The sequence below is a fragment of the Acipenser ruthenus genome, chromosome 22, assembly GCF_902713425.1.
Source record: "Acipenser ruthenus chromosome 22, fAciRut3.2 maternal haplotype, whole genome shotgun sequence".
NCBI lineage: Eukaryota > Metazoa > Chordata > Actinopteri > Acipenseriformes > Acipenseridae > Acipenser > Acipenser ruthenus.
This window is the reverse complement of record NC_081210.1, coordinates 8,984,350-9,002,910: the sequence shown is the minus strand read 5'-3', so window position 1 is coordinate 9,002,910 and position 18,561 is coordinate 8,984,350. Positions and strand designations below refer to the sequence as shown.

Here is an 18,561-nt window from a genome sequence, read left to right as displayed (position 1 = left end):
TGTACTGCAAAGTATGGTGGAGAAGAAATTAAGCGTGTTTTTTATCCCTATCGGATGCTGGCAAAATCACAAAAATTTTTGTGCTGAGGGGGAAGGAAGGGATCTTTTTGGCTTTTTTTTTTTTTTTTTTTCTTTTTTTTTTTTTTAAACAGTTTTGACTTGTCTATCAAAGAACTGTCACTTTCTGAAAACGATTACAATCTGCTTGCCAGCAGGGAGTTGCTGATGATAGAACCACTAATTAAAAAGAACCTTCCTTTCTGTTGCCGTGTGCAAGTGAGGCTTGGTTAACAACAATTATAAAAGGATTTTGTAGGCAACGCAAGTGAGGAAAAAGATTTCTTGAACACGGAGATGTTTACGTAGAACTTTATGGTGAACAGATATCAACAAATATTGTGCCAAGTGAGACTTGTGATGGCTTTCAATTGTAGAGCTGTCGAGTACTGTACATCAATAAGATCTTGCATTGAAAGGGATATTTGTGTTTTGAACATGCACAGCTGGGAGTTGATTAACATTTCAGTAGATGACAAAGTTGTCACAAACTTGGCATTTTAAGGAATGGAGCATCTCTGTGCAAAAGAAAACCCATTTTAAATGTATGGTATGTTTCTAGGTACAGTACAAAGAAAAAACGAGGTCTACTGAAGACGTGCTCCTATTTACTGTGTATTGCATGCTGTGTATTGTTTCATTAAGTATCCTACAGTAAGTAGTCAGGATTCTGTTATGCTATACAGTTAGTGGTAGATGTGCTAAGATGGGCCAGTCGCGGAGCAAACATACCGCAGTTTGCATTTTCGTTACGACAATTTGTAATTAAGAGAAAAGATGTTAATTAAGAGTCACAATATACTAATTTAAATATTATTTGCGTCATCTTAGCGAGATCTCTAGCGAGAGTTGTGCGACATTTTTTCAAATAAAAGTGGCAGTTGAGTTGTGGTTTGCTGCAGCAGAGGGTGCCCGAAGGATAACATCTGTACATGCAAGGGTGCTAGAATCAAAAATGTTTTTGTTGAATGTAAACATCATCTGTACAATGCATTCTGTTTCGTCTTCATTTTACCTATTAAAAAAAAAAAAAGGCAGTTTAATCCCATCAGATTCTATAGTGGGGCCCAACCCTTCACCCTCGCTAAACAGGACATGTTTGTATGACAAAAGGAGGTGTCGGGTTTAAAAACAGTACAATAAAATCGCACACATGCATTTACAGTGCTCGATGTATTTTAAATATAAATCATTGCGTTGAAATAACACTTTTGGGTAGGCTGCACATTACATTATGTAAAAATATAAATTTGTACAGTAGGCCTATACAGTACAGTAGTAAAATCAAATGAATACCTAGCACACCTTTTTTGTACTTTAGCCTGCTGGTAACTAAAATAAATCATGCTGTTACGATTCCATTCCTCATTTATATACATAGATATAAATACTGGATAATTTATTCAATAATTACATTTTTTGTAAGGCGCATAGTTAATAACATTAAGTTTATCAACAAAACTGCACTGAACCCTTGTTTACAGTATTTCTGCTATAGACAAGCAGTGGACGTGCTCTTCTTTTCCTGCTCACGTTAACTAGCATCTGATTTGCTGGTCCCATCCTACCAGTGAATCAGATTTGAAAATTTGTAAGTATGCCCCTCTCTGTATTGACTGTATAAATAAATTAAAAAAAAAGCACCCCACCTTGTGTCCGGAGCAGGACGACAGGCTTGTATTCCTGGCAAACAGCCTGTAAATAAATTGTGCACATTGAAGAAAACTGACTGTATATAATGAATATTTAACAATATTCAATAACGTAAATAAATAAACAAACGATAGTGATGTTAAACGCAATTTTGGAGTAAGGATCAGCTAGCGGGTATGCATATTATGGTAAGTAAATCAATGTAGTATTATTCTGTTTTAGGCAGGGATTTCTGCATTGCTTCACAGATAGTGAAGGTTAGATGGTACAGTGTTAACAAGATGCAATGCGTGATGCTGCAGCTGTTATTGAATAAAACACTTCATAAACCTGTGTCTAGTTTTATATAGATTACATTTCAAAGTGCTGTAATCTGTTTGGAATAAATATTTTAGTAACACTCCTGTAGTATGTTCAACATGCTTTAGGCTTGTTGCGAATGTTGTGTTTTTTTTTTGTTTTTTTTTTTTTCTTCTGATGCGTAATTACCCCTCACATTCAATTGTTGTGCACAAGCTTTTACTTAACTGCAGTGATATTAAAATGTCTCTGGAAGAGGAACGCATCGAAAAATGTATGGTATAATCATCAATATTTACTCGTAACGATTATATTTTGTGTGCCCAATTAATCAATTTGCTATTTTGAGGCTTAACTGACAGCCCTACTGCATTGTACATATTGGTGTACAGTGCGAATAAAAGATTATTTTAAATTGAAACTAAATGATTTTAGGATTTATTTTATTATTTTTAACTTGGGCTACTTAGTAGCCTAGACAATTAACACACAATAGATTGTGGTCTTATACAGATGCTCAGAATGAGCTGGAGGGGTTAACGGCAGTCTATTGCTCCCAACATGCTGGGAAAACCAGAAATGTCATAGAAATTTGTTTTCAAGGTTTGTAAGTACACGCTGACTTTAGTGAAAGTTAGGTACTTGGGTGTTCGTCTCAAAAATGCATTGAGCACAGCTGGCAACACATGAGAAAAAGCAGACTGGGAAATGCCAGCAACAATTGCGACTGTTTGTTTAAAACATGCTTTCAGAAGTTCTTAACAAATGGATGCAATTGTAAGTTGTCGCAATTGCCCGCAGCTTAAGTACATCTCATTACAATATTTTTGATCCCTTATTTGCACTGTCTCCACCTTGTTTCTGCAGGAATGCCCAGAATTACATATTCATTTAAGGCTAAAGCGCAAATAAGAACTGCGGCTGCAAAGCATTCGTTAAAATGATGCTAACAGTGTTGCGTTTGTTTAGTGCATTTCACGCTACACTTCCGACTGGTTTGCAACGATTGCGACAGACGCTACACTTTAGTACATCTACCCCTTAGTGTTTAAGTAGTAAAACAATGCAGGAATATTGAGCTTTGCAAGCTTTGCCATCTGCTTCATCCTGTGTTGTACATGTTGTAATACTTTAGTTCTACGTGGCATTTCTCTGCTGTTGTAAAGAGCAATGATGTGTAAATTCCTTTTTGTGCTTCAGCTAACTCCATGTTTAGAGCTAGATTTACACATCTGCAAATGTAGTCGCTCAAAAATCAATATAAAATCCAAAGTGCTAAATTGATCACTGACCTGATTTCTAGAATTTGATAGGGGCTTTTGAGTTGCTGATTACATGGGGAGGGGAGGAGGAGGAGAAGGGGTTGGGTGAGAAACATAACAGACTTGTTTAGACTGGGCAAATAAACAAAATAAAGTCTTTCTAATAAATGAGCACAGTAATGAAGCTATAAAGTGTAGACCTCTAACATCACATATTAAGCCATGTGATGCATTGTTTGATTTCCATAGTACAGTCAGTTGCACCCTTTTATAATGTAAAGTTTTGTGTATTGTATTTGCACCACTGTTTTATAAACCTCATACGCAGCTATTTCCTTACCTGTAATTTTATGCCCAATGCACCTACCTTTTTTATATACATTTTATATCTTTTCAGATTCTCATATTACAGATTTTGAAACCCCCAAAGCATCCCAAAAAACAAACACGATTTATGAGCATAATCACTTGTGATATTACGTTGGTGTTTACTGCCCTACCTAACAAATGTCTGTCAATTCTAGTCTAAAAATTCTAGGTAAAAAGCCAACAAGATATCATCACTGTTATATACTTGAAACATAACATGTTAAGTTTTGGTAATTACATAAATTACTTGTATGTTTTGTTTGGTTTAAAGTCTTTTGAAGGATTTAGCTCCCCCACCATTAAAGTATTTATAAAACTCTGCTCAGATAATAATGCTAGAATTACTAGAGCAACTGTAAGAGGTGATTGCATAGTTCCAAGACGATGTACTAAGTTTGTCCAGACAGTTCTCTTAATTAAGGGTACCATGTTTTGGATTTTGCTGTCAGATGATATAAAAGGTTCTTAGACTTAAAAAAGTTTTACAACTAAATTAAAAATGTGGTTAAAACAAAGACGACATAAGATGACAATTTTAATACATTATAAGGGGTGGGTATTTAATGGAATGAATTTTATATTTGGTATCTGCTGTATTTATAATTAAAATACATAACATTTTAAGTGGTATTTTGGTTTATATGAACTAATGTATTAATCTTATTGTATTTATTGTAATCTTTTTTGGTTTCTCACGAGCCCTTGGACTTCTGATGTAAATTTAGCTGATAGCTAAGTCTGGGTACAGTGCATCTTGTGACTTGTCATGAGTGTTAAAGTGTACATTGTCCCTGACCAAAAGGTTAAAAAAAAAAAAAAAAAAAAAAAAAAAGATTGAGGGAGGTATTCTAGAGACTTCTACAGTGTTGTAGTAATGAATGTACTTTCTATGTTATGTACCAGCTCTCTGATTTTTGCCTCATCCGTTTCAACTAAAAGGATAACTTGATTATATCAACTGCAATTTTATAATATACAAAACTTTATTATACAACATTTTAAGAAAATGATAATATTCCAAAGCAATAGTTCTATAGGTTACTGTTCATGAAATTTTGAATTCACATACTTAACTTGTTTGCAGCAAACTGCTGGTAAAAATATTCAAGGTACTGAGGCTTAAATATCAGCTTGTCTGCAGCCAGCATGTTAGACAGATTCATAACATTTTATTTCTGCAGTTTTGCGCTTGGGGGTGTTTTTATAATTAGTGTTCTACTTGATCAAAATTCTGAGAATTATCAAGTCGGCCACAATTAATCAAGCCCTAGCATGTGATGCACCACAAGTCTTGCATCCCTTCCACATTGATTTCTCTGAAATGTCTAATTATTTGGTTACAGTCAATAATAAAAAAAGATGTATCTGTATATCCAAAAAGGTGGCTGGAATATTAAACTTCTTAATGATCTCTGCAGTGCTAGAATTAAAATTGCGGAAGTGAAGAGTCTGTCTCTGGATTAAAAACGATAGCTCGTACACCTATATTCCAGTCCAACCTGGAGCACCCCTACATGTCATTTGTATTCTCCAGTAAACCTCACAGCAAGAGTACTCCTTCCCTACACTTCCCCTAGCTGGGTGTGCAGCACATGAATACAATTGAAAGTCGATGTCTAGTTGAAATACGTGCCTCTTTCTTTACCAGTCCTTGTCCATTCAAATCACTACACCTCTGCACCGGTATTACTCTCCCTAAATATTGGAAGCAGGTGATTGGAAAGCTCTCGTTGTGCAGATGAAAATGTAGCATGAGGTATAAACTGTTTGCACTTGGGACTGCAGTTTAAATTAAACTTCTGCTGAAGTTTCACAGCGATTTTAGCAAAACAGAACATTGCACATGATGGATCACTTTTTCTTCTGTTTTTGTTTTGTTAGACAACAAACATTTAAAGGCTTTCACTAGGATACTTTTAAAATAATCTCTCTTCATTTTGTAATTAAAGACACTGTTACAGACTTTAGGTTGGGATTGTATGACAATTATTTTGTGCACTGCATCTGATCAATAATTCTGATTGTAGAAATCGGGAGGTGATGCCTCCATAGCATTATACCATTCACTCTGAAATTCTGGGCTTGGTTTAAGCGTTCAAGAGAAAATACTTAAATACTGTAATTTCACAGTGGAGAAGAGCCTTGCAGCTTTGGTAATGAATGGCTAGACACCATTGGGAGCTTAATTTTTTTTAAATTGGCTTGGCATGACTTAAAGCTGATTGACCTACGTCTAATGACTGGCTGTTATTTTTTGCCTTGCTAACTGCTTATTCATTCTGTGGCAATTTGGCGACAGTGAAATTGATCTGTCCTTTAATAGAAGCAGACTTGGTGAAGTTTTGCAGTTAAGAATATTGAAAAACAGGGCTTGCATATACATGTTTTTGACTTTAAAAATTATGAAGTTCCTCAAGCACGATTACCCAGAGAGGAAACCTGGAGGTAAAATGTCTTTCCTAATATATTCAGTTGGAATAGGTTTGTCAGTAATGTTTAGAACGACTTCAACCGATCCAAAATTAAGGTAGACTCGACTCTTAAGGAGAAGCAATTGAACCTTAATTTTAAGGATATAATTTAAACATTTTAATTGCATTTCAGTTCAAATACAACATAGATTGTCAGTAAAAGGTAATCTCATTAATATGTACAGCTCCGTGTAATTTAGCAGGATTATTACATATTCATGAAAAGCCCATTTTTATCTATCTCTCTATCATAAAAATAAATAAAAAAAATTGTAAGATATCTGACTTCATGTGTAATGAACCACTGAACCAAGAGTAACCCCAAGCTATTTGTTTACATATATTGTATACAATCATCAAGCTCATCCCCTGGCCAGTAAAAACATATTATGCTTTTATTTATTTATTCAATATTTTAAATTATCTTTTAACTTTACAGTAGGTCCCATCAGTTCTGAAATACACTTTGTAGTCAGGAAATTAATAGTAAAAAGGCCAGCAAGAGATGTAATATAATGGAGGAATTAATTCTACTTGAATGCACATATTTTATCTCATTAACATGAATGTGTTGTTCCTGTTATAAATATCAGTTCTTAATTAATCAAAAAAGCAATCCTACTGCTACAAAATCAACAAACTGCTGGCTATAAAGTTGAAAACAAAAACCGATCAGTAATGCTGCCATCTTTAGAATTCCAAGGTGAGTCTAAGGACAGGCTTTTGTCCCCTGAGTCCATGGTTGATATCGGTGAAATATTCCATTTAAAATCTTTAAAACACATACTGTACCGTACAAAAGCATAATAGAACTGATTTATCTTGGTTCTGTCCAGTACCAGCAAGTAAATAGCAGGCAGTTGCAAGGCACTGGGTACTTTCATCTAAAGATCCATTCTCATACTGTACTTTACTGATTTCAAATAAGCAAAGTCTAATGGGAGTCTCGTACAGGTGTTGGCCATCATTTACTTGGTTACCAGTCATGTTACACTTAAGGGGTTAACAGGTTACACTTGGTTTATAGTGGTCAATATTTAGGCAGCTGATGCTGGTATCGGATTATATACATTCATCTCAATAAGTGTAATTTCACAGCGGAGCTGCTGGTGACAGCTGGAGATACCCAATTTCCTGCCGAGGTCGTATATTGCACTCCTAACTAATCCTGTCTCTTCTCATTCCTCCCATTTTATTTTGAAGTTTTTTTCCACTCTATTCTCTCTATCTCTTGTTTAGATATTTGTCAGTAGATAGATAGATAGATAGATTAGTGCTGGCACAAATATTCGAACGAATGTTTCTTGACGTATTCGGATACAAAAATGAGATGTTCGTATTCGCTACAAATGACAAACATACTTTGCAGTTATTTACCATCTCGCCAGAATTTGCGCGACAGTTTCAAAAAAATGGCAAATGAGAAAGAGGTCAGTGTGATATGTGAGATTAATACATATGAGAAAACACAGGATCCACGCAGCAGCTCTTGAGCCACTATTTAAAAGTTTGACAGCAAAAAGGAAACAAACCAGATTATGCGTGTGCACCCTTAGTGATCTCTATTGAAAGCCACCTTGGACAAAAAATGCGTTATGCTGCTTTAGAGTGAGCCAGAATCTCATGGGACTGAAATGCCTCGCTTAAACTGTACCTAATGTAAATGTTTTGTAGTGATTTTTATATACAGTGTTTATTTAATGTTCTATTTTAACATGTTGCATATTGTAAGGTATTTCTGTAAAATATATGAACGATTATTTAAATTGAGTAAATATCTGAACATGAAAATCCTGTGTTCGTCCCGGCACTAATATATCTCTCTCGCTCTCTCTGTGTCTATCACACACACGGTGATTAGAAAGTAAGTTTACCACATCAACGCACCATATCTCACAAATGGTAGGGCATAGGAAGGTGAAATTACATACAGTTGTTAAGGGAACCATAGGGATGCAAATACCATAGTGTGGCAAACTGGTTTGCAGTGCGCAGGTATAGAGGTAATGCAGTGCTCAGGAATAACAGACAAGACAGTTCACAGTGAAAAACAGCTCTTATTTGGCGGGTTGCTTGAAAGCTAAATAATAAATAACTGGCCCTACACAATGATGTGTATGGCACAGTTAGAACCACAGGGTTCAGTCCTGAAGTAATACCACACACTATACACACACATGACCACAATATCCAAAAGTGAGTGCTGCTAGTGCAGTTGGTGAATTATACAGCAATTGGCGAAACAGAAGTGCAGTGTAGTCTGGGGCTGGTGCTGGCTGATAGCAACAGCTCCCAGATTGTAATTTACAAATGTGACAATTAATAGACAGATTATACAAAACACCTAAGATTTATTTTTCACACGTCCTTTACAGGTCTTTCAACAACCATAACAAAGGAACAGATAGCTTCCCCACATCCCCAGATATACCCTCAGTCACTCCCCCTTCGGTAGCAAGTGCAATCGCTTTTCCTACCGCATTAAGATGATGACTTCTGGTATTGTGACTCCGCCCCCTTTCTGGATGGCCGACTTCAAACTTTCCCAGGAATTAACTGCCAAACCATCCAGTCTGGGATACGCTGTTCCTGTTATACAGTACCCTCACAGGTCGGGGGGGATGATAATCACGTGTTTAATATGTGCATGATCCAGAATGAATTGCATTCATGTGACAAATGGACATTATAGCATCGTTACGCATCTCAATAGGTATGCTGGCCACCTCCTGGACAATGGCATCCTTGAGGTCCAGAATTGTGCGAGGGTTCCCTCGGTACACGCGTGATAATAATGGAATGAATAACTATTTATAAATATTTATTTTGAGAAAATAATCGACAGTAGTGGTCATTATTGCTTATAAAGACCCTGAAATAAATGTGTATTATGTCATTGCAATCACTCAGGTGAAATGTTGTGTAATTTGCCCAAACATCAATCTTTTTCAATAAAACTTCCAGGAAGTATTGTAAGGTCCCTCAGGTCATAGAATAACATGTTTTTATACATGTATCTTTAAGCAGTTTATTGTGGTGTAATATTAGAGCTGTCACTTTTTTTGGGGGGGGGTTAGTTGATTAATCTGTCCACATTTTTAATAAAGGTAACTATATAAATATGATCCTCAATAAAGATCTCTATAATATGCAATATTGTGAGAAATTCAGCTATTCTTACACCACTTACCCTAACATATTTATATCACACCTCGGCTCACTGATGATTTGGACAGCTGCAAAACCATGGCAGATCTTTGACTTTCCCATTGGTTAAACTTCCTGAAGACCTTCAGCTGAGGCAGAGAATATCTTAAACTAATTTATTTCCCACCTCTGCTCACTTATGATTGGACTGCTGCAGAGAAAATGCAGATAGTCTATTGGTTGATTTTTTTTATATATATAAAAAATGAAATTTGCATGATTTTAAATTGTAAAAAAAAAATATTAATCTGAACAATTCTTTAGCTGAGAAATCAGTCCGATATTCCCCCCATGATGCTGCTTATGATCAATAGTTATATATATATATTTTACAAACTCCCTCAAATTACATCATCATGCTAAGCACCCTTCCTCTCTTCACACAACAGAGCAAAATGGCAGACAACAGAAAATTAATTACACAATGTAGTACAAAACAAAGATGCTGCACAAACTAAAATCGCCATAAAAACTTTGAGTTAATTGCTTCATTCTTTGTCTAGATGCCCCTACTGCAGATATTGTTTTTAGACAGGAAAATGTGTGTTCTCTTTGAATGGATGCCGTCAATCTAAGGTAAACTGTTGGATGCAGTTGACATTTGTTGGCTTGCAGTTCACAATTGTCTGAAAACAAGGATTTGCTGTTTTGCTCAGTGTAACTTAAACATAACATGTCAATAGGCTTAATTTATGCAGTATAGCCAGAATTACGATTGTTTGATTGCTGTCATTATTCCGTAGAGCCATAAGGTCATGAACGTTGTCTGTCAATATGCCATGCCTGTGATTATCAGTGTAATGGTGTTAATCAACTCCACCCATTTGTCCTCTATGCTCAAATTGAATATTTGAAATGACTGATTTGTATTGACAGTCTGTAATTTTAATTTAGGAGAAAAGAGCTTAGTAAATGTTAAATATGTTCAGAACTAAATTAGCTAGCAAGCAATAATGTAAACTCACCAATTTACAATGGTAATGCTTGTTACTGTATGAGCTCTTAAGGGGATAACTAGATAGACACGGCACAATATTGAATAGTGTCAATAATTGGCACCACCTTTGGCTGAAAGTAAAACCTCACCAATAATCCCTGTGTATAGAATATTTATTTTGTGATGAAATTTGGAAATCATTTAAAAATACATGCAGAAAATTCCTCCTGCCAGTGCTTCTCATCCTACAATAGCACATCTTATTTATTCTATCCTTTTATCTCTCTCTGCTGCCAATTTTTTAAAGTTTGAGCCACACATGTTTTTATTGTGGTGTTTTGTACATTGTAGTTGTCTTTTTATGCATTGTATTGCCTTTTTTATTGTTTAAGTACCTCCTTGTAAATGAGGCCTCGGCCTCAATGGGTAAATCTCCTGGTTAAATAAATAAATGAAAGATATGGCCTTATTACAGGGTGAGAAACTAACACAATTGTGGTACTAGTCCTAAGGAGTTTCAAAAGGTACTAGTCCTAAGGACTAGTACCTTTTGAAAATTGCTAGTTTTTATGTGAAGTTCTTGAGTTGGAATCAACAACAGCTGTTGGGGTCCGGTATAAATCTCCACATTTTTGTAAAATTACTTTTATTATTTTTATTATTTGTTTATTTAGCAGACGCTTTTATCCAAGGCAACTTACAGAGACTAGGGTGTGTGAACTATGCATCAGCTGCAGAGTCACTTACAATTACGTCTCACCCGAAAGACGGAGCACAAGGAGGTTAAGTGACTTGCTCAGGGTCACACAATGAGTCAATGCTGAGGTGGGATTTGAACCGGGGACCTACTGGTTACAAGCCCTTTTCTTTAACCACTGGACCACACAGCCTTCTACACTTCAAAGATGGAATATGCATTTAATTTATTCATCACCATGATTTAAATGTCAACTTTCAGTATTATAAACTAAATCTACACAAAATAGCTCAAGTGAATAGCCATTTCCTCACTTAAATAAGTAATCATAAGGACAAAATTCAATGAAACGCTGTATCTCAAAATAATGCAAAATTCGGCATAAGGGGAGATGAAGGGAGGTTTCAGTTCTTATTGAATGTTTTGTAAACATTCTGAATGTTTGTTTGTCACTTCTACACCCTGTTAGAAAATTGACTTCCTGCATTTTTTTAAACACAAGCCTGTGAATGTGAGAGTATATCTGTACACTTTTGAGTACGAGCCTACAGGACTACCACGACACAGACATCAACTAGTCCTCATCGGTTTTAATGCACCTCGGGCAAACACGCGAGCACTGTTCTCTAACCCTGCCTTATTATGACTCAAGTGATTGAAAAAGAAAAAAGTGATAACAAAACACAGTACCAGTTTTTGGAATTAAAGAGAAAATAAGCAAGCAAATATTTTGGCAACTGTAACTTTTTTTTTTTCTTTTTTTACACTGGTTTCTTCAATACAAATAAAAGGACAGATCACTTAACCCTTTCAGGACCAAGCATATTTCAGTGGGGTGCTCCCCCAGGACCAGGTGTTTTTTGGCTGTAGTTGACTCTTGCTATAAAAATTCACTAAATCCATTTTTTAGAGTAGTATCTTGGTGTCCTTTTTCCAGAACACTCTGGGGAACATTTGTAAGTACTTCAGAAACAACACAGTTTTCGCTTCATCACATTTTTTCTTTTTGTTACATATTTATGTATTCTGCTTAGAGATACATGTATAAAAACATGTTATTCTATGACCCCAAGGAACTTTAAAATACTTCATGAAAGTTTTATTGAAAAATATTGATTGTGCAAATTACAAGACATTGTTTCACCCGAGTGATTGCAGTGACATAATACATGTTTATGTTTATTCTCAGGGTTTTTATAAGCAATAATGGACACTACTCTTGGTTTATTTTCTCAAAATAAATATTTATAAATAAAATGAGTCATTCATTCTATTATTATCAGTAAAAACAAAAACATACCTGGTCCATTTAGTTCATGAAATAGTAGTATATGCTCATATCCACTTGTTTCTTGATATTTATAAATGGCCTGTAAGTCATCAAAACTAAGTTGTGTGTGTTTTTTTGTTTTTTTAATCGTTTTTACACAATTGCGGTCCTAAAAGCCTACTTCAGTATGATCCCGGTCCTTTTTAAAGGGTTCAGACTGAGAGGCAATTTCCCATTTTCAATGAAGTAGGAAATGTATTTCACAATTTGAGTGTTTGAGCCCTTAACACATATATATCTAGATGCATATATCTTGTAGCATTTTTGGGGAAACCGAGTGAAAACAGAATTATGTATAGGAAAATAAGTTTTCTAAGTCGCCCCCACACTCACTTTTTGCAATGTACTATAATGTACAGTCTGTCTCTCTCAACCTATAATTTGGCTGATCAGATTTTCCATCTTGTTTTATTCAAAACTTTTAGCCGAATGTTCAGTTTGTTAGATCAGAAGAATTAATCAAATATAAATGTTTTATTAAATCGTTCACACACATGCTGAATGTGATTTGACTGTGTTTTCTGGACTTGATGATGTCCAGTGGATATCCTTGTCTGCAGCCACAATGTCTGGGCCTGTAGGGAGGCGCTCCATTCCATTTAGCTCTGATGTCTACGAAGGAGGTTGATTTAAAGGGTAAATGAATTTTGTATGGGTTTGATTATTTCTTTTCTTTTTTTTTTTTTAAACAGCACTTGATCGAATTGAACTCGCACCGCTAGTAATTTCATTCTCGCTTCCCAAGGTCAAAAAAGAGACATCTCTAAGTCAGTATCTATTTATCTCCAAATGCAAATATAATGGTCTGATTTGCATTGATGTGAACAGAATAACTGGGTTTGCTTTCAAGGTTAGACGAGGAGAAGCAGGACTTTTCTTGTTAATCATTGGCTGCTTCTAGCTTTTTGTTTTTCTTAAACAGTGTTTGGTTTAGCATTTTATTTGAAAGTCATTGAGATTATATCTCATAATCTTTTGAAAGCAGTCATTTTCTGTATTCTCTATTGGCTAATTGTGGGTGCCAACTGTTCCTGGTAGACCTGGGATTAAGTCAGTTTCAGCATGGTAGCACACATCCACTCTTGTCTGTTTTAAGACAGTAATGTTTATATGCTACTGTACCTTGAACAATCTGGAGTTCTCAAGTTAGCCCTCTTGAGCTATTCAGCTGCATGATCATCTAAAACAGGGTAGCCAGCCAGTAGCTCATGCAGTATTCAATTACAGAACTTCGTTCTAACCAGACCCTGCTTAATATGGTAAAGGATTAGAATGGAAGAGCTAGTGCGCTGTGCTGAATAGACCGGCATACTTTGAGGAATGGAGGGTAATTCCTCAGTAACGGTTTTTGGAGAGCGAGTACTGCTCTGTGATTGGTTGGTTCTGTGTTTTTTTTTTAAATGGTAAATTCGAATTGTTACTGTGAGTGATGCACATTTTTTGTTTTTAAAATAAAAATAGGATGCAGCCCAAACTTCCCACCTATTTTAAGGAAAAAATAAAACTTCAAATAAAGATACATTTACAAAGATACAACCTCAATTGACGCAAATAAGAAAATGAAGTGGGAAAGTTGTGCATTGAACATTCTCTGTCCCAAATAGCATCATGAATGAGAAAAAACAGGTAGTAATTGGGCTAGTTTACAAACGAGATCGTGCTTTGTCCAAATGTATTTTTAAAGCAGGGCACTAACAAACTCAAATGTTGCTCCATTAATGTCTCACTTTGTGGTAAGTGTAAGGTTACGGTCGCAGTGTTTTGTGTTTTAAGTGGGTCGATGTGTATCCAAATACATCATCTCGCCAGACTTGATACATACTTGCAACCTTGAGGATAAGTTTGATACATTTCACAAGGACAGCTGCTTTCCACAAAGAATGACACTTTGTATGAAGTAAACCAATTAACAGAAACTGCTAAATAAGCATCACATTCTTGTGCATGTCGAAAGTAGAAATACGTAGGCCTAGTTTTAAATAACACGTTTACACAGATAATCACGAATAAACTAAAATAAAAGGGGCTAGCATCTCGCTTTCATTTTGGAAAGTTTGTCAGGTTGGCTCGCAGTAACCAAAAGGTTGCTCAGTCTGTCATGCCCAGTAGTTGTACGCAGATATGTTAAGAACCTCTTTTTGCATACGGCAAAAATGTGTTGGAAAAAGAAATCCCTTCATTTTGATGCATAACATTGCCTAATAATTTCTTTCCAAATAAATGCATTAAGCAATGCAACAGTTTGAAACAGTAATTCTAAGTACATTTCAACCAGAATGTATATAGTAGTATATATTAAATATCATTTTTTGCCGATCCAATGTGAAAGAATAGTTGTTTTTTTTTTGGTTTTGGTGTTTTTAAATTATATTCTGCAAGAACTGCAATATTGTATAATGCTATTGATAATTTAAATAATGCCTTCTTCACCCTGATCAAGCAAAGAATGGGCTGTAAAGAATATATATCATATTGCAGAGCCTTGCATAGTTTCTGTAAATTTTATTGTACTGTAGATCTACAGTTTATTAAACCTGTAACAGTGGTGATTTTTCTTTTCTGTTTATACTGTATGTATTACATACAGTACTTTAAATAAAATATATTCAGTTATGAAGCATAATATAATGACTGCTCTGATTTCACCAAAAACACCACATAAAAAGGCACATTTTTGTAAGGATTATTTTTGACAAGCTCTTCCCATGAGAGCTTTGTGAATGACAAATGCACGATTTATTTTGAAAGTTATTACAGTACCTGCTCATGACGATATATGTAAGGATAATCATTTTAGACCTGCAATATAACATTTAAACATGCATATTCAGATACGTTTGTTGTGATTTGTTTCATAGTGATGTTTTGAAGTTGCTTGCCTTGTGTTTAAGCAATTTGGTGCAGATGTTTACCACTGTTTTCAGTGAAAGCAAACTCTTCCTCCCATTGTGGCTTAAAGCCTCAGTTTTCATCCTTCTACTTTTAGTTTATTACTTGTGGAGGGTTTACTTAATGCCATTGTCTCCACGGTCCTAACCTTTCTGTCTCCTCTCGCAGTGCTCGGGCGTTGGAGAAGGCCCGTCACCAGCTCCAGAGTGAGGTGTTGCCTCTTCGCACCAGGCTCCTGGAAGAACAGAAGAAACGCGAGCAGCAGGATGCCCTGGTGCGCAGACTACAGAAACGTGTTCTACTTCTTACCAAGGTACAGTGTGCTTCAGGAAGCTTGTTTCAACCTTATAGTCTTGTGTGTTTGCATGATATGGGATGTAGTTGCACGGGCCTTCCCAAACTTATTGGCTCAAGGCCCCCATGAAATTAGACATCCTGACAGATCATCACCCAATGAATCCATGGAACTGTGACACGCGCACACACACACACACACACTTTTTTTTGCATTGGAAATTATTATTATTATTATTATTATTATTATTATTATTATTATTATTATTATTATTATTATTTATTTCTTAGCAGACGCCCTTATCCAGGGCGACTTACAATCGTAAGCAAATACATTTCAAGTGTTACAATACAAGTAATACAAGGAAATGAATATATACATGCATATTGGAGCCAGGCATCAAATCACAGTGTTAATGTAAATGTACCCCAGTGCTGGGGTGTTTTGAGAGAGAATCTTTCAGTATGAGATGTGGCCCCTGAAACCATCTCATGGGGATCCCTCTAGGGATCCCCGGTACCCATTTTAGGAGACACTGTAGTGGAAGACCACCGTAACCCTGAGGACCAGAGATGTGACGCAGTCTATTTTAGAGCAGTAGTTCTCAAACTTTTTTTGTGTACGGAGCACCTGAATTATTATTTTTTATTGGAGTTTTAAAGAATGGTTTTAGTTTACTTTTTCTTTAACACGAATTTACAGAGAAAAAAAAAAATTAAAAATAAAACAATTGATAATTGCATCAGAAATGTGTTTGTGCAAATTAATAATCTGTGAAGTTATAATGCACCCATGAGGTATCCGCACAGTCGGACCTACGAATCTCCAGCTGTAATCTTTATTTATAAAACTGAATGTTTGGATGCTGCACGCTGATTGGCTGTTGAGGATTTTTTACCGTGCAGTTTATATAGCACTGTACAATGCACGGCGGAACTTTTGCCGAAGCACAGTTCACTTAATAAATTATCAATACAGAGCATGTTAAACTCGCAATAAATAATATACTCATTTTCGTGAGAGGTCTTTTTAAAGTTTTTAAACATGAATGACATTTTCAGAGGCAGGACAAGAAAAAATAAAAAGCAAGAGACACAAAGATTTAACAAGTAAACAACTTAATGAAATCGAAGAAAACAAATGCTTGGCAGCTGATGTTTTTATTGATTTGATGAAATCAACTTATAAACAGTTAGTCTTGAAAATCTGAATGGTCCGTTACGATAATCTTATGCTTCAGTGCGTAATTCGGCTCCGTAAACAGTGCTGACATAAACCGCGATGATAGCCTGTTAGTGACCAAGCATTTAAAAATAATGCCAAGATTGTATTTTTGTATAATAATAATAATAATAATAATAATAATAAACTTCATTTTGTATAGCGCCCTTAAAAAAGCAATCATCTCAGAACGCTTCACAATTAATAGTACATCTTCTCCAGATCAGCGGTAGTAATGCGTGGATAGTGAACTTTGTCTTTGCCTCCTTTTCTGTATCTTTTCATTAGTAACAAAAATACATGATTGGCATTTTTAAATGTTTTGTCACTAACAAGGCTAACATTGCGGGTCCAGTGGTTAAAGAAAAGGGCTTGTAATCAGGAGGTCCCCGGTTCAAATCCCACCTCAGCCACTGACTCATTGTGTGACCCTGAGCAAGTCACTTAACCTCCTTGTGCTCCGTCTTTCGGGTGAGTCGTAATTGTAAGTGACTCTGCAGCTGATGCATAGGTCACACACCCTAGCCTCTGTAAGTCGCCTTGGATAAAGGCGTCTGCTAAATAAACAAATAATTATGTCAGCTCTGTTTATGGAGAGATTGAGACCAGCACGGAGACTTCATTCATTTTAATTAGAATAAATGGAAACATTGAAAACCTCCAGTTTAATGTTTACCACAAATACAACCTTGTTTGAGGGACTACATTGTCTCCAAAGCAGAAGGATATATAATAAACTGTTAGTTTGAAAATTTTTACAGAGGCCAGGACTAAGGTTACGCTCCGTACCATTTCTGCCTTTTTGCCGAAGACGATCTCGGCATTTTGTGTCAACAAGCCTGTGGAATTGGAGGCTTTCCATATACCTCCTTTCCAGTCTGATAGAGAGCCTGCCCAGTGCGGGCTCATGGCATATTACGTTGACAGGACGAAAAGTTGGAGGCTTTGTCTGCTATGGGTCTAAATCCCATGGTCAAGCCCTGTCTAAGCAGAGGCTTTCCAAATGAATAGCAGACAGTCATGACTGCCTATGAGCTGGTCTACGTGCCCCCTCCAGAAAAGCTCACTGCCCATTCCACTAGGGGCATGGCAACTTTTGTGGGCTTTATTCCAGGGTGCATCTGTCAAGTGTGTGGGCTACTCCCCATACCTTTACTAGGTTCTACAGACTGAATGTCGTGGATCCTCAAAAGAGTGTCTGCTCTTAATTTGCATTTGGCTTCACGGTTACCTACAAACCATCTAGTGCAAATGAACCACAATGCAAAAAAATAAAGCAACTCACATTTTAAATAAACTGTAGTGTAAATGAGGCCATAACACTAGTGTTTTACTGTGGTATGTTATATAATTAAAATGTTGATTTTGACCCTTTTTATTAATGTTTGGTTTTGACAACTGAATGTAGTAAAGTCCTTGATTTTAAATATGCCCCTTTGTGTTAAAACCCCCTCTCTGTAGTCTCTGTTTTTGCTTTTCTTTGCAAAATGCAATGAATGCTGTGTTATTGATCCCACCGACCTACTATCTTTGATGTAAATGTTCAATTATTTTTAAATAGTCTTGCTCTTTACACCTCGGAGCCCCACTGTTATTAATCCTGCTACATAGTCACATGCATTGAATTAATGCTAGATATTGAGTTACATGCATGCTGGACTTGTCTCGATGGCTTTAATTGTATTGTTGGTTACAGAGCACAGGTTAAATCTTTACTGTTAGTTTCTGGAATGTTTTGCTATTTCATTATTGAGTTTCTGCTGCATATCATTTGCTTGGTTCTCTATCCACTTCACTAACTCTGTGTATTTGTTTTATACATGGACAAAATTAGGTGTTTAATTAAAGTAACGGTTACATCTTTTAGGGTAAA

General features: G+C 35.9%; 1 protein-coding gene across 4 annotated transcripts in view; it reads left to right on the top strand.

Moving 5' to 3' along the window:
• The window catches only part of mad1l1 (mitotic arrest deficient 1 like 1), a 246,651-nt gene that overhangs the window by 45,599 nt on the left and 182,491 nt on the right, over positions 1 to 18,561 (top strand). For all 4 annotated transcript variants that reach the window (XM_058995955.1, XM_058995957.1, XM_058995958.1 and 1 more), the window contains exon 11: positions 15,341 to 15,485. In XM_058995955.1, coding sequence (XP_058851938.1) covers positions 15,341 to 15,485 — 145 coding nt within the window. The remainder of the gene's footprint in view (positions 1 to 15,340; positions 15,486 to 18,561) is intronic.